General features: G+C 38.0%; 1 protein-coding gene across 4 annotated transcripts in view; it reads right to left on the minus strand.

The window, feature by feature from the left end:
- Positions 1-256: 256 nt before the first annotated feature.
- NIPA1 (NIPA magnesium transporter 1) overlaps positions 257-24,131 on the minus strand; it is a 53,077-nt gene continuing 29,202 nt past the window's right edge. For all 4 annotated transcript variants that reach the window (XM_072795259.1, XM_072795263.1, XM_072795266.1 and 1 more), the window contains 2 exons: positions 9,282-9,442; positions 257-5,890 (listed from right to left, as the gene is read on the minus strand). In XM_072795259.1, coding sequence (XP_072651360.1) covers positions 5,379-5,890; positions 9,282-9,442 — 673 coding nt within the window. In that variant the 3' untranslated portion in view covers positions 257-5,378. The remainder of the gene's footprint in view (positions 5,891-9,281; positions 9,443-24,131) is intronic.

Genomic DNA, 24,131 nt, shown 5'->3' on the forward strand with positions numbered 1-24,131 from the left:
TTAAAATATAGCTGATTTTCCTTAATACCATAATTTTGTTGTATCAGAACATAATCACTACATGGTAAACTCCTTCACATATCATGGATCTGCTCCCTAAGATGTGCACAGGTAGATATTTTCTATATCATGATGGGGACCTGGGCTATTTGTTTCTACAAAGGAAACGGGACACATTTAATTAAGGAACTAGGATGAAATGGAATCTGAGACTACAATATTTCAAGTTGTGGGTAAAAAAGAAAAGCAACAAGTGTTCAGCTAGAAATAAGTTATTTTATTTTAAAACACATACAGATTAATAAATATTATTGGAAAACTTAATAAATAGCCTTTTATATTTACATAAGGCAATTACAACATGCTATGACTACTTCTATAAAGCAAAATATAAGCAAGTCTTAGCCATTGATAAATGTGTGTATGTATGCTAACTGGAAGCTCCCCTGATACATTTACAGGAAAAAAACCTACACAATCAATCAACATGTTACATTTTTTAATCTAGTCATCGTTTCCTTCACGATTATATTCCATTTTACAAGAAAGTAATAGTTGTCATTTAAAAAGGCAAAAACACTCAGGAATGCTACTGAAGAACAGTACCCTTAAATGATTCCAAAGTGCAAAAACACTGACATGGGGGTAGGGGCCAAATTATTATGTTCTGACATATAAAATAGTCTGAACTTTTCAACATGACCTTTTGGTACTAGTGGTTTAGGAGCTCCTGACATTTACCTGGTGTCAGGTAGTTCATGTCAGGGATGAACTGCTTGGAAGCAAGAAGTTCAGCATCATTCTTACAAATCTAACACAACAGGATCAATCTGGTTCACAGGTCACTGAATCTTTTGCAGCACATAAACCTAGGCATAATGTCAGAAAATCTCATCACACCATCAGAATGTGATTTTTCAGTGCAACTTTTAAAGTCCCTGTTTAATTTCCATATTTTATAATAGAATATACAAACCCTTCCTTTTAAAACAAAAAAAAAGGAAAATTAAAGCTTCATGGAATCATGCAAACTTTACACCCAGCACTCCCTTTGCTTACGCAGAGCTTGAAGCTGCCTGTCTATAGCACAGTCCTGAGCAGACTCAGATGGTGCAGCTGAATTTCCACTGCCTCACTCCAGAGCAATCCTGTATATAACATTCGTCTGAGGCTACCAGCACATGCTAACAGTGTGAGCGCTCTAAAACAGGTGATTTGGAGAACCATCTCACCCCTTTAGAGGTAGAGAAACTGAGGCACAGAAAGGTTATGTGACTCACCTATAGTTGCACAATTCAAGGAAAAATAGAGAAAAGAACAAATATGTCCTTCTCCCTGGCTCATGCTCTGGGCCCTAGACTATGTTTTTTATCATGTTGGGTACGTTTGAAATAGATTTATTTACATGATCATTGTTCTACTGAGTATCAACTTTTTACTAGACAACATTTTTTTATGTAACATAAAGTTACATTTTTAAAAATATAATTATCTTGTTGCATTTAATAGCATGTGAGAAATGTGTATGAAAATAAACAAGTAGTGAAACAGGCCAAATTCTCGTTCTCATTCCTATAATTCTTAATCTTTTCAAGTATACAATGGAGGTATAAGAATCTGGCCAGATGGGAAAAATCACCTAAAAGCTAAAGGACCGACCCTTAAAATTCATCACCAGTACAATTGTGAAGTGGAAGTGAGGAATACAGAAAATTGAGGTATTTTATATGATAAACTGTTTCATGGTGTGACTGGTGTGCAACTGGATCTTTTCTCTTTCCAACTCAAGTTAAGACCTCTAGCTATGAATATGAGTAAAACATGAAAAAATAACACAGACATGTCCTTGGGAAGAAGGTCGATACTAAGTTGTTAATATTACGTTTTTTGGTCCCTGAGAAGGCGGAACACCAAGATTCCATCTAATCCTGCTCAATGGGTGAACTGCTTCCTTGGTGTCAAACACAGTGAGAAGGACAACTCCTTCAGACCACTGGAATCAACCAGGCAACTGTGAACTGATCTAAACTAAAGCATTTTTCTCTCCACAGTTTCCTACTGGGTATGAGAGGCCTAAGTAAGGATCAAGTAGACATCAGAAAAGAGCAATGGACATGGCTCTGTAGACAGTCGGAGCACTTTCTCTGCTCTTCTAGATTAGGTGAGAAAGGTATCATCTCTCAACAAGAACTAGGCAGTTCATCAACACCTTGGTCTCCATGGACCAAGTGCTTGTCCATACCTAGGAGACAATGCATCTCAGTGCTTTACAAATGTCTAGGAACTAGCTTCTGGAAGTGAACACAGTATTTACAAAGAGAGGAGCTGTCAAGGAAGAAGGAAGAGGGGTGACTACACACATTAATAGTATTCTCTTCTATCAGACATGAAACCCAAAGAAAAAGAACAAAGACCAACCTACTACAGCTGGCATGAACTTCTGGAAATAAAATTGAATATAACAAATTGGCTTGAAAAGGAGGAATTGAAAGAATATATCTTATTGCTGAACCAACAGCAGCAAAGTATATTTCACTAATGTTCTAATATGAAAGTACCATAGTGACATCTGACTGAAGAACCATGTGTGGCAAGTAGCAGACGGCCCTTCCTCTCCAGAACCTTCTCTACAGGCATGGAGTAGTCCTCCAGAACAGCAAAATGCTCAGGGTGGTCTTAGTGCTGGGTTTGGGTTAGAATCCTTAATAGGCCTCAATGAGCAAAATAAGAAAGCAATCTTTTTAAATGTAAAGATTCAGATGAAAAACACAAAGCATTGTCCAAGTAGTAGAGCAGAGAAATGACTTAACTATGGTATTGTAGAGAAGCTTTGAAAACAAATAGACAGTAGGTATTTTTTTTTCTTACTTTTTCAGAGATAAAATCCAAAGAATAGTATAATAATGAAAATGTTCCATATATATTTACTTTTAGAGACAATGAGACCCATTCCCATTCTAGGCCCTCCTCTAAAACTCTCATTTTGAGGCTTTTTTTCCTTGCGATTCCAAATGAATTATGAAAACATGAATTTGTAAAACAAAAACAAAAACTATTAAGTTATATGCTCTATGTCAAACATGAAATTAGGCTATTAGACTGCTGATCATGTCAATTATTTTGAGACTAGAGTTATACACTTAAAAATTCAATCATTAGAACTTTGTTCCACTGGAAGGAAAGCTGGGCATCCTATCAAAATAATCTGCTAATCTGGGAGAATCTAACTGTTCCAGAACAAATCACCCTTAAGAGACCAGCTATTACTACTTTCAGATTTTGTTTTACTCTAAAAAATCAGAGGTGATCATCCAGAAAATATCACCTCTGAATATCCATGGTATAATTATGAATTAAAATATAATGAGGAACACTAATAGATGAATTTAAACTTAGCTTCACCTATAAATTGTAACAAAATAAACAAGATAATTTCCATAAGACATATGAACTTTCTCAGTGTACTTGTGTTACCACATATATTCTTTTAATATCTTAAACTGTTTATCTAGGAAATTATTTTTATGTTCAAAAATATACTGATATTACCATGTGACATTTTTGAGAGCATAGTTCAGTAAATTAAGGCTTGCATTCCTAAAAATACCTGATGATAAAAAAACAAACCTTCAAGAGCTGACAAAAAGAGTGAGGGACTCTTTGAGTATTTATTAACTATCAGTTAATATAAGATTAAAAATTTTTTTAAACAGTTTTGTTGCTGCTCTCAGTTCACTAATCCCTGACAACCCACATCATCATATGTGCTTTTAATTCATAAAGGTGTTCTTCACTCTATGTTAAACTATCCTCATTTTATTTAGTTTTTTTGTTTAATATTTTAGGGAACAATTTCTTTGGCCTTTAGAGATGTTCTTTTTGCCTGAAAAAACATTTTTCCCTTAGTGAGTAACTTCAATTGGTTATTGTTAAATTTGATATTCTAGTTCACCAAATCACCTCACCCAATCCCATCTTCCAACTTGACACAGTTCACTATTTAGGTAAAATACTGCACATGAAGTACATGATATCTTAATGAAATAATTTGCATCACTTTGTGCTTTGCTCCCATTTAATATACACAGAAAGTTACTAAAAACAGATGATCTCTTTGATCCAAATACTGGCATAATTCGTGGCTACTTTGCATTTCAGAAGCTTAATTAGAGGTTGGGTGAAGAACTCTAGGGTACTCTGCCTTTTCAAACAACAGGGAGATGGCTAAGTTAATTGCTTTTCTTTTTCCTAGAAATTCTTTTTAAAACTTAGTATATGTGTTCTAATTTGCAGAAAGTCTGAACTACACTGTGTCCTTTAACCTATTCCTGTATTATAGGGAACTCGATATATGTGCTATTGAACTCTCTCAACTAACACCCTGTCAAGTAATTTATTTCTTCTCAATGGCCACAATACTCACTGAAAGAGAACATGGATATATTTGATACTGGGTCCAAGGTACATAGACTGAATGTAAATAAAAATACCTTATGTTACCTTAAGTCAATTGTCTTTAATTGGATAATAACTTCATGCTAAAAGGGTCAATTTGCTCTTCTGTGTCTTTCACATTGACTTTCTTCCAACAAATGACTATATTGTTATTTCTAACTGCTTTACACATTTATATTTAGGATAGTGAAATATTAAAGTATAATCAAAGAGTTATTCTAATCTAAAAGAATATACATGTATTATTCATCAAATTAAGTGAAGAGTTCTAGTGATAAAAGGCACTGAAATTGATTTGAGCTATTGAAAGTCAGCCTATAAATGGAACTCTGCATCATGTCCACCTATTCTCTCTCTATTTTCAATTAAAATATCTTGGAGTGGGGGGTGGGAGAGTCAGCTCATTAGAGGATTAAAAACAATTAAATGTATATACTTCTTATATGGATGAGGTACCTGAATGTTATACATGCCTAATGCAAAATAACACAACTACAGACACATTTACTATATACCCAGACTTCAAGACAACAATTTCTCCCATTTCCAAAGTAATCTTTTAAGTAAGAGTATCTGCGCCCCTGCAAAGACTAATCAGAAAGAGCCCATCTTTATTTTGTACTGAATAATGTTAAAATATTTTAAAAGCAAAGAGTATTCATGAAAGCTTCCAGGTTAATGGCAAAGAACATGAGATTCCTCTCATCGGAGAGAGATGATGCCCAGGCAACCATTTAGCAACTTCAGACTGCAGAGGGCTGGGCCCCCACCCTGGTGCTGAGTGATGCTCCCCACTGTCCATCAGACCACCCATTAATATGCAAGCAATACCATTGATTAGGGTCTCTTCCACTTCACATCAAATTAGGGCCAGAAACAACATCCATTTCCTATTCTTGAGCCACTCAACCCCCTGTTGGGTTCTAGTCTGTTTTCATATTAGATTTGTTCATCTCCCCAAGGTTGAAATTGAACTCTTTGAACACCTGTATAAGGACAATCCCAACAGAGACGGTGGTGAACCCACAGGCCATACCCAGGAAGTCCACTAGGCCCACATTGCTCCATTCCCGAAAGAGGATGGCCGATGCTAGCAGGACAAGGGTGGTGAACACGACGTAGTAGATGGCCCCAAACACAGAGGAGTCGAAGCACTCAAGCGCCTTGTTGATGTACCTGAACTGGACGATGATGCTGCAACCAAGCACAGCCAGGAGCACCAGGCACAGGCAGAGGGCCCGCTGACTAGATGGGTTGTTGTGGAAGATATCTTGGGCCGCCAGCCCGATGCCCTTGGTAGAAGGCACAGTGAAACTCCCCAGCAAGGAGCAGATACTGATGTAGACCATGATGTTGGTGGGCCCATGGGCCGGCGCAATCCAAAAGATGAGCAGCAGCAGCATAAGGAGCACGATGCACAGATAGCCCACAAACACTGGAAAACAGATGATTTTCTTACTTTAGAGTCAGTTCAACAAGACCCAGGCAGATAATGCTCCTGTACATGTGGCCAGAGTGGGAGGTTTCTTAAAGAACATGTGAGAAAGCTGCAGGGGAATTTATGTTGGTGATCAAGGGCAATATACGGCAGATGAAGGCCATAGGCCCTGGGATATAGAGATGGTTTCACACAATCAAAAATCATCCCCTTCTCCTCAAAACTTCTGAATGTCTCCTTGGACTTATAAATGAAAAATATGCTTGTAATTATCAGAGCCTAGAACCCAGTTTATATATGAAACAAATTTTTGCATATATTTAATATGCACTGAATTTTTCAGAACTTCATCAAGAGTTATTCTCCATTTCAGAGGATCCCATTGCTGATGGCAATACCCTAAGTATTTCAGTTAATAGCCCAACATACCATGAGTCTGTATTTGCAACTGCCAGGGTCTCGGCGACTCCACATGGAGTGAGGTCTGCTGGCTTTAGTATGTTTTCTGTAGTCGTACTTGAGCATTCTATTTTTTTTTTAAGATTTTATTCATCTACTCATGAGAGACACAGAGAGAGGCAGAGACAGGCAGAGGGAGAAGCAGGCTCCCTGTGGGGAGCCAGATGTGAGACTCAATCCCAGGACCCTGGGATCATGCCCTGAGCCAAAGGCAGACACTCAACCACTGAGCCATCCAGGTGCCCCCTTAGCATTCTATTTTATTATAAAGTACCAACCTGCCATTTCTCCTTTTCTTTCATCTTATAGTTAGGGCATCATATTGAAAATGTACTTTGAAATTACATGTACAAGGAGGTTATAATTTTCAATTCAATATGAGTTAGTAAAGGAGGTACTAGGAGCTGGGCCTGACAGGGCAAGGAACAACGTGGACATGCACCAGGCAGGCTGTGGGAGTCCCGTCTTCCCTACAGGTAAGAAAAAGGAACTGTGGAGCCTTGTTCTAGGAGAGGATTCAGGAAGATAACCTTAAAATTTCTTCTGAGGCAGGGCACCTGGGTGGCTCAGTGGGTGAGCAACTGCCTTAGGCTCAGGTCATGATCCTGGGGTCCTGGGATCGAGTCCCACATTGGGCTCCCCACAGAGAACCTACTTCTCCCTCTGCATTTTTTTTTAAGATTTTATTTATTTATTCATGAGAGACACAGAGAGAGAGAGAGAGAGAGAGAGAGAGAGAGGCAGAGACACAGGCAGAGGGAGAAGCAGGCTCCATGCAGGGAGCCTGACGTGGGACTCGATTCCAGGTCTCCAGGATCAGGCCCTAGGCTGAAGGTGGTGCTAAACCGCTGAGCCACCCGGGCTGCCCCTCCCTCTGCCTATGTCTCTGCCTCTCTCTCTGTGTCTCATGAATAAATAAATTTTAAAAAATTATTCTGAGACAATTATTTGACAAAAAAATTCATTCTGGATTTTTACATTTAGAAGAATTTTTTTAAAAACTAGAAACCTCCCTTAACTTAATAAATTAAGTGGATGGGATGCCTGGGTGGCTCAGGGGTTGAGTGTCTTTCTTTGGCTCAGGCCATAATCCAGGATTGAGTCCCACATCAGGCTCCTCACAGGGAGGAGTCAATGTGCCTCTGTCTGCCTGTGTCTCTGCCTCTCTTTCTGTGTCTCTCCTGAATACATAAATAAAATCTTCTGAAATAAATAAATAAATAGGATAGAATAATATCAATTTATATTCCAAGTTAAAACAAAGTTTTTCATGTTAAAAACAAAAATCTTTTTGCTACCATACGTTTATATCAAATTGTTATGGTAGTATTCAAATTAGACATATATTTTGTAAAAGTTAGGACCTGAATACTGGCAACATCCAGATTTATCAAAAAGTAATAGGCTGGGACACCTGGGTGGCCCAGTGGTTGAGCATCTCCCTTCGGCCCAGAGCGTGATCCTAGGGTCCTGGGATGGAGTCCCACATCAGGCTCCCCATGGAAAGCCTGCTTCTTCCTCTGCCTATCTCTCTGCCTCTCTCTCTCTCTCTCTCTCTGTGTGTCTCTCATGAATAAATAAATAAAATCTTTAAAAAGCGAAAAAAAAGCAAGAGGCCTTGAAGCATCCAGGTGGCTCAGTCATTAAGAATCTGACTCTTGATTTCTGCTCAGGTCATGATCTCAGGGTTTTGAGGTCGAGTTCTGAGTCAGGCTCCACACTTAGTGGATAATCTGCTTGAGATTCTCTTCCCTCCTCCCTCTGTGCCCCCGAATCAAAAAAAAAAAAAAAAAAGTAAGAAATATTGTTCTGAAACTTAAATAAAGTAAATCCTTCAGGACATTCATATCCAGTTTACTGATTTTTTTTTCGTGTCTTTGTATTCTCATTTCTCATAGTTTTAGAAATATTTTCACTTTTACAGGGTGAAGTAAATGAAATAATACCAAGTGTTTAGGGACAAAATCTAATAGAAAAATACAGTCTTAGCTAATTTCATTATAAATCCTTTTTCAAATTTTTACAGATGTTTCTGTTGCAATGACAGTCACTGTCAATTGAGAGCTATAAAAGAGTGGTCAGTTTTTTTTGTGACCTAGAGATGTCTATATTTGGGATATTCATGTGGATGCAATTTTGTGCTGCCACCTTTCTAAAATTGTTTGTGAGCAACATAAGATGGTCTACTGGTAATAATTTAGAAGAATCTATATTTTAAGCCAGTATAATTTTGTAAACTGTGGTTTTTTATAGCATTTGTCAAAAAATATATCTTAAAAATATCTAGAAAAAATATAGAGAGATTTCTATGGGAGATCCAAAGATAAATCAAATTGAGTCTCAGCTGTCAGCTTCACATCAGAGGGAAGTGCAGAGTGTGGACACATAGTGGTCCTGAGGGGAGCATGGCCCATAGCAGACCCTAGCAGGACTGACACTAAGAGGGAGAGACAGCAGGAATGCGGAAAGGAGGTAGGGTGGGAATATGGGAGGTAGGGAGAGGTAAGAGGCGGTGGGAGGAGACATGGGGAGTGGTCATGGGAGGTAGGGCAGTGGGAAGGCCACAATAAGCTACAAGTGGGTAAGTGTGAGAGGGAGGCAAGAGGGGATGAGCCAATTGTGGAAGGGGCAGATGATGAAGGAACCCATGCACAAGGTCTCTGAGGTCCAGAAGAAAGCAGAAGGGGTCCCAATCTCCAGGGAGCAGGAATGCAAGGTCTGGAACACAGGGACCGCCAGACCTCTTCCCACACCTCGGGCAGCACGAGTGGGGATGCTACAGCCTGCAGGGCACAACAATGGCCACTCATAGGCAAAGAGGAACAGAGGGTCTGGGAGAACAGACCATGAGTAAGCCAACTCCAGCCTAGGACTGGAAGAATCATACTGACAGCCAAGCTCTCTTGCACCTTTGCTAGAAAGGAGTTACCTGGGTTAGTCAGCTTCTCTTCCAGCTCAGCCTGAGTGGTCACACTCTCAGATTTTGGGGAGTGGATAATCAGCACAACAGAACCTGCACAGCTTAGCAGACACCCCAATTTGCCCAAGATATTGAGCTTTTCCTTCAGAAGATAAGAAGCTAAAATGGACCTTTGTTTTAAAAAAAGAGAGAGAGAGAAATCATTAAAATTTAAACCATACTATCTGATCTGTTTCTACTAATTGTACTTATTTTGGAAAAGCCCTATTTTCTTGACAGCCATATTTGTTTTTAATTTAGTTTTTAAGAGCAGAAAAGATTGGGAGTTTATTGAAATTGTTACTTAAACACAAAAGATTTCCATACCAATTCCATGCAGTCAGTACATAGATAATGACTCTTAACCTATATTACTATATATTATTTTGGTAGATAGAAAATATACCAGGATAGAAAAATGTTTATTATTCATAAAGATGAAGTTTCACAATTAAATAAAAATACTGCTTCCTTATTTTTAAAAGCAGACAATCAGGGGGCCTGAGTAGCTCAGTTGGTTGAGCATCTGACTCCTCCTTTCGGCTCAGGTCATGATCTCAGGGTCATAAGATTAAGCCCCGCCTCGGGCTCCCCACTCAGTGCAAGTCCAGTTGAGATTCTCTCTCCTTATGCTCCTCCCCCTGATTGCGCGCGCGCGCGCGCGCGCGCGCGCTCTCTCTCTCTCTCTCTCTCTCAAATAAATAAAAAAAATAAAAGCTTTTAAAAAGTTAATACAAAAACTAAAAGCAAACAAACTATGTTAATGGGAAAGTAAGTTATAAAAAACTGTTAAAATAATTACACGTCATTCATGATGAAAACACAAGTCAAAATGAATTGAGAAAATGCAAAAAAGACGAAAACCCAAAAATGCAGCAGTAAATGCATTACAATTTTATAACAACCCAAACTATTTTTTGAGAAGGGGGAGAACTATTTTTTGTGGGGAGGCGGAGAGAGAGAGAAAGAGAGAGAGAGAGAGAATATGAATCTTAAGCAGGCTCCACACCCAGCACAGAGCCCAACATAGGACTCAATCTCACAATGCTGGGAACATGATGGGAGCCAAAATCAAGAGTCATATACTTAATTGACTGAGCCACTCAGGTGTCCCCAATACCCTAAAGTTTTAAAATGTGGTCACATTACTTATATAATGCAAAAAAAAAGTATTCCTTTAAAAACACCTATAATCTTAAGGTTGGTTGGTAATACGTTTTTTATTTCCCTGTGTAACATCAGTAAACAATCTGAATTGGAAAACCTCGGCTTTTAGTAATCATAAGACTAGTAATAGTCACTTTGTTGTCTATGGCAAAGGCCCTCAGGGAACACAAATATCCATCAGGAAGGCACACTAGAATTAGATATACTGCATTATTTCCTTCTTAATCCTCATTTTACAGATAAATAGTCTCAGAAAGGATTAGCACTGAACCCAAAGAACAAAACTAGTAAGAGGTGAAATCATGGTGATAACATATCTATAAAGCTAAAGCTCCATCTTTTCCCTTAGACCACTTTGTGTCTTGATCCCTAGACAGCCTAGTCCTCAAGGAAACCTTTGCAACGGACTTGAGGAAATAACAAAATCATTTTAAAAACCAACAAATAATATTAGACTACACAACTGGGTGTTAAACTGAGGGGTCAGACATAGCTGCACATATGTGGAAACCAGAGGACTGGGAGGCTCTCAGAAGTAAGCTTGGGATCATGGGCAGGCTATGGGCAGGCTATGCCAAAGTGGAAAATGGCTGCCATGCATGAAAGCAGAGAGGAAAGAATGTTGAAAAAGAAAGCCAAAGCTGGAGGCATCACAATTCCAGACTTCAGGCTGTATAACAAAGCTGTGATCATCAAGACAGTGTGGTACTGGCACAAAAACAGATACACAGATCAATGGAAAAGAAGAGAGAATCCAGAAATGGGCCCTCAACAATATTCTAATTAACTATAACAATATTCTAATTAATTATTCTAGTCAACTAATATTTAACAAAGCAGGAAAGAATATCCACTGGAAATAGGAGAGTCTTCAATAAATGGTGTTGGGAAAATTGGACAGCCACGTGCAGAATGAAACTGGACTATTCTCTTACACCAGACACAAAGATAAACTTGAAATGGATAAAAGACTTATATGTAAGACAAGAATCCATCAAATTCCTAGAGGAGAACACAAGCAGCAACCTCTTGGACCTTGGCCACAGCAACTTCTTGCTAGAACGGCTTCAAAGGCAAGTGAAACAAAAGCAAAAATGAACTATTGGGACTTCAACAAGATAAAAAGCTCTGCACAGCAAAGGAAAGAGTCAACAAAACCAAAAGACAACCTAAAGAATGGAAGAAGATATTTGCAAATGTCTTCTCAGATAAGGGGCTAGTATCTAAGATCTATAAAGAACACACCAAAAGAAGAAGAGGAGGAGGAGGAGGAGGAGGAGGAGGAGGAGGAGAAAAAAGAAGAAAAAAGAAGAAAAGAAACCCAGAAAATCCAAGTCAAGAAATGGGCAGAAGACAAAAACAGACGTTTCTCCAACAGACACATGTAAAAATGCTCAAGCATCAGAGAAATACAAATCAAAACGAGAATGAGATACCACCTCACACCAGTTAGAGTGGCCAAAATTAATAGTACAGGAAACAAGTGTTGATGAGGATGCAGAGAAAGGGGAACACTCTTGCACTGCTGGTGGGAATGCAAACTGGTGCATCCAATCTGGAAAACTGTATGGAGGTTCCTCAAAAAGTTAAAAATAGAGCTACCCTAAGACCCAGCAATTGCACTACTGCGTGTTTATCCAAATGATACAGTGATTTGAAGGGGCACACGCATCCCAATGTTTATAGCAGTAATGTCCACAATAGCCAAACTGTGGCAAGAGCCCTAATGTCCTTCAACAGATGAATGGATAAAGAAGATGTGATGTGATGTGTGTGTGTGTAATGGAATATTACTCAGGCATCAAAAAGAATGAAATCTTGCCAATTACAACAATGTGGATGGAACTAGAGGGTATTATGCTAAGTGAAATAAGTCAGAGAAAGAAAAATATCAGATGGTATTACTCATATGTGGAATTTAAGAAACAAAAGAAACGAACATAGGAGAAGGGAAGGAAAAATAATATGAAATCAAAGAGGGACACAAACCATAAGAAACTCAACTACAGGAAACAAACTGAGGGATGCTGGAGGGGAGGTGGGTAGGGGGATGAGATAACTGGGTGATGGGCATTAAGGAGGGCATATGATGTAATGAGCACTGGGTGTTATATGCAAGTGATGAAATCACTAAACTCTACCTCTGACACTAATAATGCACTATACTTTATTTAATTGATTTTAAATTTTAAACAAGACTAGAAATAGTAAGTGTTGGTAAGGAGAAAAGGGAACCCTCTTGCACTTTAGGTGGATTGTAAATTGGTGCAACCACTATGGAAAACGGTACACGGGTTCCTCAACAAATCAAAAATAGAACTATCATATGATCCAATAATTCTGCTGGGTATTCACCCAAATAAAATGAAAACAGTAATTCAAAAATATATATGTGTACTTCAATGTTTTCTGCAGAATTATTTATCAGTCAAGATAGAGAAGGAACCTAAGTCCTTATCAACAGATGAACGCATAAAGAAGGAATGGTATGTGTATATACATACACACACACACAAATATTATTCAATCATAAGGAGAACAAAATCTTGCCACCTGTGACAACATGGATGGACCTAGAGGGCACTACGCCAAGTGAAAGGAGTCAAAGAAAAATACTATATCATGTTATTTACATGTGCAATCTAAATCACAAAATGAACAATAACAAAACACACAAACCCCCGAAGGCTCATTAATACAGAGAACAATCTGGTGGGGCAGGGCTGTGGGGAGATGGGTGAAATAGGTGAAGGGGATTAAGAGGTACAAACTTCCAGGTGTAAAATAAACCATGGAGTTGAAAAGTAGAGCATTGGAAATATGGTCAGAAGGACTGTAATAACTGTATGGTGCCAGATGGTAACTTCACTGATTGTGATGAGCACTGGGTAATTCATAGAAATGTTGAATCATTTATGTTGTACACTCGAAACTAATATAACATTGCAGGTCAAATTTAATAAAAATAAATTATTGTAGTTTTCAGTGTACAGATCACCTTCTTGATTATATTTATTCCTTAGCATTTTATTTTGTTGTTAATGGAGAGAAACACAACTGATTTCTATATCCTGAAACTTTACTGAATTTTTAAAATCTGTTCTAATAGTTTTTTGTTGAGTTTTTACGATTTTCTATATTTAAGATCATGTCATGTGCAAACAAAGACAATTTTAATTCTTATTTTCTGATTCAGATGCCTTTCCTTTCTTTTTCTTGCCTAAGTCCTCTAAGACTTCTAGTACTATGTTTAATAGGAACGGTGAGAATGGGCACACTTGTTTTTTCCCCATCTTAGAGGAAAGTTTTCAAACATTCACTGCTGATTATCTTAGCTCTGAGCTTGTCATATAATGGCCTTTATTATATTGAAGTATGTTACCTTTATACCCAGTTTGTTAAGGATTTTTTGTCATGAGTACATATTGACTTTTACTAAGATTTTTTGCATCTACTGAGATGACCATTGAATTTTGATTTTTCATTACATTAATGTGGTATATGACATGTATTGGTATTCATATGGGTTTGTTTTTTTTTAAGATTTTATTTATTCATTCATGAGAGACAGAGAGAGAGAGAGAGAGGCAGAGACACAGGCAGAGGGAGAAGAAGGCTCCATGCAGGGAGTTGGACATGGGACTCGATTCCGGTCTCCAGGATCACACCCTGGGCTGCAGGCAGCACTAAACCGCTGAGCCACCCGGGATGCCCAGTATTCGTATGTTGAACCATACTTCCATCTCAGAGATAAATCCAACGTAATGATGATGTATGTTCTTTTTAATACACTATTAAATTTGGCATGCTAATATTTTGTAAGAATTTTTGTTGATGAATTGAGAATATATTCATCAGGGATATTGGTAGTTAGTTTTCTTGTAGTGTCTTTATCTAGCTTTGGTATCAGGGAAATGCTGGCTCATAAAATGAGCTTGGGAGTCCTCTCCTCTTCAATTTTTTGGAAGTTTGAAAAAGATTGGCATTAATTGTTCTTTAAACATTTGGTAGAATTCACCCATAAAGCCAACTGGTCCTGGACTTTTCTTTATTCGGATATTTTTTATTGTTGATTCCATCTCTTTACTTATCATTTGTCGGTTCGGATTTTCTATTTCTTCATGATTCAGTCTTTGGTAGGTTTTATATTTCTAGAATTTATCTCTTTCTTTAAGGCTGTTCAATTTGTTGCCATATAATTGTTCATAGTAGTGCTTTATGACCCTTTGTATTTCTGTTGTATCAGTTGTTACGCCTCCTCTTTCACTCCTAATTTTGAGTCTTCTCTTAATCTAAAGCCATATCCATTTTATCTTTTAAAAATGTTTGCTCCTAGTTTCTTTAATCTTTTCTATTGTTCTTCTGATCTCTATTTTTGATCTTTCTTATTTCCTACCTTTTATCTATACTGGGTTTAGTTTGTTCTTTTTCTTCATTCCTTAAGGTGTAAAGTTAGGTTGAGATCATTTTTTCTTAAATTAGGGATTTATCACTATAAAATTCTCTTTTAGAATTGCTTTTGCAGCATCTCATAGGTTTTAATATGTTGAATTTCCATTTTCATTTGTTTCAAGATTATTTTATTTCTCTTTAAATTTCTTCTTTGACCCTTGATTGTTTAGGTGTTGTTTCATCTTCACATACGTATAAATCTGCTCCTTTCCTGTTACTGATTTCAATTTCAATACCATTAAGGTCAGATACTTGTTATGATCTCAACCTTCTTAAACTTGCTAAGACTTCTTCAGAAACCTGTAATATTTATCTATCCTGGGCAATGTTCTATATGCATTTGAGAAGAATGTTAACTCTGCTGTTGTTGGATAGAATGTTCTGTGTATGTATCTTAGATCCATTTGGTCTAAGTATGGTTCAAGTCTCATGTTTCCATTTTGATTTTCTGTCTGAATGATCTATCCATTACTGAGTGCGATACTGAAGTCCCCTTCTATTATTGTATTGCTGTCTTTTCTTCCAGCATATCTGTTAGTATCTGCTTAATATATTTAGGTACTCTGATGCTGGGTGCATATATACTTATGATTGTTAAATCTTGATGGATTTAACATTAGATGGTGAGTTTCTTTTTCCTTTATTACTGTATCTGCCTTAGTCTATTTGTCTAAGTACAGCAAGTGGTGCCTGGGTGGCTCAGTTGGTTAAGCATTTGCCTTTGGCTCAGGTCATGATCTCCAGGTCCTGGGACCAAGCCCCGCACTAGGCTTCCTGCTCAGCAAGGGGTCTGCTTCTCTCTCTCTCTCTCTCCCCTCCCCAATGCCCCTCCTCACTGCTCATTCTCTCTCTCTCTCAAATAAATAAAATCTTTTTAAAAATTAGTCTAAATAGGGCATCCTGGGTGGCTCAGCGGTTTAGCACTGCCTTAGTAAAAGGACCCAGGATCGGGTCCCATGTTGGGCTCCTTGCATGAAGCCTGCTTCTCCCTCTGCCTGCCTCTCTCTGTCTCTCATGAATAAATAAATAAAATCTTTTTTTAAATTTGTCTCAATACAACTATCCCAGCTTCCTTTTGGCTTCTACTTGCTTGGAATAGCCTTTTCCATCCCTCTGCTTTGAGCCTATGTGTGTCCTTAAAGATGAATTGCGTTTATTGTAGACAGTATATTGTAGGGTCCTGTTTTTTAATTCAAGTAGCCAGTCTATGTCTTTCAATTGGAGAAATCACACCACTTGCATTTAGAGTAATTACTGATAGGTGAGGACTTACTAATGTCATCTAATTAATTGTTTTCTGGTTGTTTTTATAGTTCCCTTGTTCCTTTCTTCAACATTTGTATCTTCCTTTGTGAACTGATGATTTCCTGTAATGAAATACTTTGATTCCCTTGTCTTTAACTTTTATGAATCTACAGCAGGCTTTTACTTTATGTTTACCATGAGGTGTACAGAAAACACTTTATACCTATATCAGTCTATTTTATAACAACAAAAATTTTATTTTAATATCATACAAAAACTCTTTTTACCATCTGCCTTTTGTTTTTGCCGTCATGATTTATAGCTTTATATATTATGTGTCAATTAACAAAGTATTGTAGCTATAGTTATTTTTAATACTTTTGTCCTCTAACCTGCATACTAGAATTAGTATTAACACACCACCATATTACAGTAGAATATTCTGAATCTGACTAAATGCTTAACTTCACCAGAGTGTTATATATATATATGTATTTTTTTTAAGATTTTATATATTTATTCATGAGCCACACAGAGAGAGAGAGAGGCAGAGACACAGGCAGAGGGAGAAGCAGGCTCCATGCAGGGAGCCTGACGTGGGACTCCATCCTGGGTCTCCAGAATCACACCGTGGGCTGCAGGTGGCGCTAAACTGCTGTGCCACCGGGGCTGCCCCAGAGTGTTAAATATTTTCATGTTCTAAGCACCTTTTCATTTTAGGTTGAAGAATTTTCAGCATTTCTTACAAGGCAGGTCTAGTGGTGATGAATTCCTTTAACTGTTGTTCATCAGGGAAAGTCTTTATCTCTTCTTGAAATTTTTAATTCCATTATAGTTAACATACAGTGTTATATTACCTTCAGGTGTACAATATAGTGATTCAACAGTTCCATACTTCACCCAGTGCTCATCACGAGTACACTCATTAATATCCATCATCTATTTAATCCATCCCCCCCACCCACATCGCCTCTGGTAGCCATCACTTTGTTCTCAATGGGAAAACTTAGCAGCAAAAGAATGAAACTGGATAACTTTCTTATACCATATACTAAATTTCATACACAAATATGAACTAAAAACAGATTAAAGGCCTAAATGTTCGACCTGAAATCATAAAAATCCTAGAAGAGAGCACAGGCAGTAATGTTTGTAACATAAGCTGTAGTAACATTTTTTTAGATATGTCTCCTGAGACAAGGGAAACAAAAGCAAAAACAAACTTTTGGGACTACATTCAAATAAAAAGCTTCTGCACAATTTTTATCTCTTTTTAATTCTGAAGAACAACTTTGCTGAGTAAAGTATTCTTGCTATATGTTTCCTTTCTTTCAACACTGAATATACCAGTGCTCCATGGTATACCATGTGCTCCTGGCCTACAAGGTCTTTTGTAAGAAATCTGCTGATAATATGGGAGTTTCCTTATGTAAGATAATTTTTTTCTCTTGCTGTTTTTTTTCTTTCTTTTTTAAAAGATTTTATTTATTTATTTATTTATTTGAGAGAGAAGTGAGAGAGAGAGAGAGAGAGAGAGAAAGAGGCAGACTCCTCTACTGAGCAGGGAGCCCAACACGGGGCTTGATCCCAGGACTCTGGGATCATTACCTGAGTCAAAGACAGATACTTAACCAACCCAGGTATCCCTCTCTTCCTGTTTGTTTGTGTTGATTCTATCTATCTATCTATCTATCTATCTATCTATCTATCTATCTGAAAGAGAAATAGAGAAATAGTGAGAGGGCATGAGTGGGGACAGGGAGAGGAGAAAGCAGGTGCTCCACTGAGCAGGGAAACCTGTAATGCGGCTCGATCCCAGGATCCTGAGATCATGACCTGAGCTGAAGGCAGGTATATAGCCAACTGAGCCACTCAGGCACCCCTCTTGCTATTTTTAAAATACTCTTTTCAACTGTCTATTGACAGTTTTATTATATTCTGGTGATGATTCTTTTGGATTAAAATTTTGGGGTGACCTACAAGTCTGGATGTCCAAATCTCTCCCCAGATTTAGGAAGTTCTCCACCACTATTTATTTAAATATGTTTTCTAACCTCTTTCTTCCTCTTTTTCCAATAGTAGTACACTGTTTTCATGAAGGTGCCTCATTAGTCCCATAGTCTTTCTTCATTCTTTTTGCTTTTTCTCTTCTGATTAGATGATTTCAATTGATCTGTCTTCTAGCTAACTAATTCTTTCCTCTGATTGGTCAAGGGTGCTGCTCAAGTTCTCTACTGAATTCTTCAGTACATCAATTGCGCTCTTCAGCTCCAAAATTTGTTTGAATCTTTTTTAGGTTGTCTGTTTCAAACTTCTCATTTTGTTGTTATTTTCCAGATGTCTTTCAATTGTTTATATGTGTTCTCTTGCAGTTCTCTGAGCATCTTTAAGAGAACTATTTTGAATTCTTTGTCAAGCAATTCCTGGATCTCCATTTCTTTGGGGCTAGTAACCAGAGGTTTACTCTATTTGGAGGTGTCATATTTCTCTGATTCTGAATGATCCCTGTAGCTTTGTGTAGGTATATGTGCATTTGAAAATGCTGTCACCTCTTCCAGACTTTAGGGACTGACATTAGTAAAAGAAGACTTTTACTTATGGATGAGAGCACAGTGGAGCATGCTGTGACTTGGGGGTTAGTGTTGGAGGGTACCAAGAATGGGGGTGTGTGGCAGCACTAGGTCTGGTGGGGTATGTCTCTTCAGCTCAGGCTGCTGGAGTCATCCACATTGACAGCAGTGGGGCTACTGGTGTCCTCAGGAGTGCCTCCAGGTCCAATGAAAGGGATCAGGGCAGGCAGGGGTGATGGCCAGAGCTGGTGTGGACATGGCTGGTTGCAGGGTCCAGTTGCAGACACATACATAATGCTCAGGAGTAAGATAAGCAATAAAGACCAGGGCCAACCACAAGCTCACTGGCAGCTATAAGGGCCCTGGCTGTTGGTGTGGCTGCACACTCTTTCCTTGGGTGTGTGTGCTACAGTGTAGCAGTCATAGTGGTCAGGCTGGAAGTGTGCAGGTGCATAGTTGGAGAAGCTAGCTGCAGGTGAACATGGTGGTGCAGGGCAGTGACAGATGTGAAGCCCTGATAAAGCCAATAGGTTGCTGCAGAGACCCTGACTGTCAGAATAGTCTCTCATGGCTGCAGAGAAGTACCCTCAACTGCATGTACACTGAAGTGGAGATTGGTAACAGATTTCAGGTCCACAAATGGAGAGGCTAACCCTGAACACACAGTCAGCTGTAGGAGTAGGCTGATGTCTACTCATACAGCTATAGAGTTCTGGGACTGGATCCTGATCTGGCAAGGGTGGGATGGCAAATGGAATGAGGAGGGATTCTGATGCTAGTATCATTAAATGTGAATACCCCTGGGGCATAAGCTGATGAAATATCCAGATGTCCATGGTAACTGTGCTGGCCACTGACTTCTTCAGTGGCAAAATCTGCTGGGTTTGTCTACAGAGCAGATGAGTGAGCCACAGTTGCTCTCACTGAGTGGCTGCTACTGGTATCCCTTCTTTTCTTCCTTGTTCCTCCTAGCCACCTCTGTCTCAGCTTTTGCAGGGTGGGCGGAATGAAACCAAAGCAGGACCTTGGTGCAATGTCCTGAAAGGCTGGTTGCTCACCCTGCCCCTCCTTCCTGGCAAAGGAAACACTTTCTGGTTGAGAAGTCCCTCCCCACACCCTGGTGCTGTGCAATGTCAGCTTGGGGGAAGCAATGATACAAAGTGAAGTTGTTTTCTTTCTGTTTTTTTGTAGTTATTATCGGGTTTTTGTTCCACAGTACTGCTTAAGTTTCTTAAGCAAACATTAGACCTCTCCCAGAACTATTTTTCTAGGATCCCTGGGTGGCGCAGCGGTTTGGCGCCTGCCTTTGACCCAGGGCGCGATCCTGGAGACTGGGGATCGAATCCCACATCGGGCTCCCGGTGCATGGAGCCTGCTTCTCCCTCTGCTTATGTCTCTGCCTCTCTCTCTCTCTCTCTCTCTCTCTCTCTCTCTGTGTGACTATCATAAATAAAATAAAAAAAAATTAAAAAAAGAACTATTTTTCTACATGGATAACTGTCCAATTATTGATCTTTGAGAGGGGGACAGAGGGTGGGGTTCCCATACATAACAATTTTGGTGACATCACCTTTTTTACTGGCTTTTCACTTCCTTGAAGACATTCTTTAAAGCACAAAAGTTTTAAATTTAGATAATGCCCAATTTATTTATATTTATATATCTTTTTTGCTTGTGCTTTAGGTGTCAGATCTAGAAAAATACTGCCTAATCCAAAGTCACAAAAATTTATACCTTTTCTTCAAGCGTTTTATAGTTTCAGCTTTTGAATTTGTGTACTTGATCCTTTTTGAGTTATTTTTATATATAGTGTGAGGGAGGAGTACAACTTCATTTGCATGTGGATACCCAGTTGGATCAGCACCACTTATTGAAAAAACTACTCTTTCCTTACTGAATTGTCTTTAACCATTGGTTAAAATCTGTTGACAGTAAATGTTAGGGCTAATTTCTAGAATCTCAATTTTGTTTTATTGATATATATGTCTATCCTTAACCCAGTACCACACTCTTCCGATTACTGTAGTTTTACAAAATGTTTTGAAATCAAGAAGTGTAAGTCTTCTAATTGTAAGTCCTCTTATTTATCATGAATGTTTGGGCTATTCTGGGTCTCCTGCATTCTTTTTAAAGATTTTATTTATTTATTCATGAGAGACACAGAGAGAGAGGTAGAGACACAGGCAGAGGGAGAAGCAAGGCTCCCTGCAGGGAGCCTGATGAGGGACTTGATTCTGGGACCCCTGAGCTGAAGGCAGATGCTCAACCACTGAGGCACCCAGGCATCTCTCTCTTGCATTTCTGTATGAATTTTAGAAGCAGCTTATCAATTTCAAATAAGTCAGCTAAGATTCTGATAGTGCACTGAATCTGTAGATGAGTTAGTATCATCATCTTAACAATATTAATTCTTGTTAACATGTGAATATGGATATATGATATGTGAATTACAGTTTTCAGACTGAGTTTTGTGCTTCTTTTTAAAAATGAATTCTTAAGTATCTAGTTTGTTTTGGTAATATTTTATAACTGAATTGTTTTCTTAATTTCATTTTTGTCTTGCTCACTGCTACTGTACACAGAATTGATTTTTGTATATTGATCTTACATCCAGCATCCTTACTGAACTTATTTGTTCTAATAGTTTCTTAGCAGTTCCATAGAATTTTCCATATGCAAGATCATGTCCTCTGCTAACAGAGATAGTCTGACTCCTTCCTTTCCAAATCAAGATGTCTTTTAATCCATTCTCATTCCAATTTGCTTGCCCAACTATATTGGTTGGAACCTTTGGTACAACGTGAATATAAGTGGCAAAAGCAGATGCCTTTTTTAAATTTTTTTTTAATTTTTATTTATTTATGATAGTCACAGAGAGAGAGAGAGAGAGAGGCAGAGACATAGGCAGAGGGAGAAGCAGGCTCCATGCACCGGGAGCCCGACGTGGGATTCGATCCCAGATCTCCAGGATCGCGTCCTGGGCCAAAGGCAGGCGCCAAACCGCTGCGCCACCCAGGGATCCCCAGCAGATGCCTTGTTCTTGATCTTATGGGGAAATCATCCAGTCCTTAACCTTAAATATGATATTTGCTGGGGGGGGTTTCAGAGGTCCTTTGCCAGATTAGGAAGCTACCCTCTATTTCTAGCATTTTTTAAAGTAGGCTCAACCCCCAGTGTGGGACCCAATGCAGGGCTTTAACTCATGACCCTGAGATCAAGACCTGAGTTGAGATGAAGAGTCATATGCCTAACCAACTGAGCCACCCAGTTGCCCTCCTATTTCTAGCATAATGTTTTCATCATGAAAGTGTATTGAATTTTATAAAATGATTTTTTTGTGTGTCTATTGAGATATGTTTAACCTTTATTCTATTGATGAAGTATATTAACTGACTTACTTTGACCCTAAATCTACCTTGCATTCTTGAGATAAACCCTATTTGGTCATGGTGTGTAAGTCTTTTTATATATTAATGAATTCAATTGGCTAGTATTTTGTTAAGGATTGCTCCATTCATATTAATAAGAGAATTGGTTTGTAGTTTTCCTTTCTGGTGATTTCTTTGGTTTTGTTACCAGGGTAATATTACCCCATGGTGTAAGTTGGGAAGGGCTCCCATTTCTCCTATTTTTTTAGAAGAGTTTGTGAAGAATTCTATTAATTCTTTAAATGTTCCAAAGAATTCACTAGTGAAACCACCTCTCCCTGAACTTTTCTTTGTTGGAATTTTTTTTTATTACGAAACCAATCTTTACTTGTAGGTCTATTCAGACTTTCTATTTTTAAAGCATTTTCAGTAGTTTGAGTTTTTCTAGGAATATGTCCATTTCATCTAACTTATCCAATTTGTTGGTATACTGTGTTCATCTTATTTGCTTATAATTCTTCTAATCTCTGGAGAGTTGATGCCAATATCCCCTTTTTGTTCTTGATTTTAGTAGTTTCAGTCTTCTCTGTCAATGTAACTGAAAGGTTATCAATTTTGTTGGGTCTTTTCAAAGGACAATATTTGGGTCTGCTTTTTGCTATTGTATTTCTAGTTTCTATGTCATTTATCTATTCTAATATTTATTATTTCCTTCCTTCTATTTCCATTGGGTTTAGTTGGCCCTCTTTTCCCAGTGTCTTAAGATGGAAAGTTAGATTGTTGATTTGAGATCTTTCCTTTTTTTTTTTTTTTTTAATGTAGGCATTTACAGATATAAATTTCCCTCTGCATATTGCTTTAGCTGAGTCATGTGAGCTTTGGTGTGTTTTCGCCTCATTTTTATTCATCTCAAAGTATTTTCTAATTTCCTTTGTAAGTTCTTTTTTGACCCATTGGTCTTTTAGCAGCAATTTAATTTCCACATATTTGTAAATTAAAAAAAAATTCACTGGTTTTGCTTTCTGATTTCATTCAATTATAGTCAGAAAGTACTTTGCATGGTTTCAATCCTTTCACATTTATTGGTGATTCTTTTTTATGGCCTAGCATATGGTCTATCCAGGAAAATATTCCTTATACACTTGAAAGAATATGAATTCTACTGTTGTTGGCTGGAGTATTCTCCAGTGTTGACTTACAGTGACTTACAGTGTCATTCAAGTCTTCTATTTCCTTCTTGATCTTTTGCCTAGTTTTTCTATCCATTATTGAAAGTTGGGTTTTGCAAGTTGTAACTATTATCATTGAATTGTCTGTTATTCGTTTTTCTATCAGGTATGTTTCATATATTTTGAAGGTCTGTTTTTAAGTGCATATTTGTTTATAATTGTTACATCTTCCTAATGGATTGACTCTTTTGTCATTACAAGATGTCTCTATCAGTAATATTTTTTGTTTTATAATCTATTTTGTCTGATATATAGCCTCTCCAACTTTCTTATGGTATTGTTTGCATAATATATTTTCTTTCCTTCCTTTTACTTTCAATTTATATCTTTGAATCTAAAATGTCTTGTGTAGACAGCATATAGCTGGATCTTTATCCTGCCTGACAATCTCTGCCTTTAAAAAAAATTGATTTTATTTATTTATTTCAGAGAGACAGAGAGAGAGAAGCAGAGGGAGAGGGAGAGAACCCCAAGCAGATTCTGCACCAAGTGCAGAGCCTGATGGCACGCTCGATCCCACCACCCTAAGATCATAACCTGAGCCAAAATCAAGAGTCAGATTTCTTTTCTACATGTCTCATGTTTTTTTGTTCCCAATTCTTCACTTACTGTCTTCTCTTACATTAAGTAAATCTTTTTAGTGAAACATTTTAGTTCCTTATTTTTTTCACCATACTTCTTTGAGTAACTTCTAATGGTTTCTCTAGAGTTTATCAGAATACATTTTAAATTGATACTAAATTAACCCTAGTGAGATATAATGCTATTCCTCTATAGTTCAATTTCTAC

Source organism: Canis lupus, chromosome 2 (genome assembly GCF_048164855.1).
Source record: "Canis lupus baileyi chromosome 2, mCanLup2.hap1, whole genome shotgun sequence".
Lineage (NCBI taxonomy): Eukaryota > Metazoa > Chordata > Mammalia > Carnivora > Canidae > Canis > Canis lupus.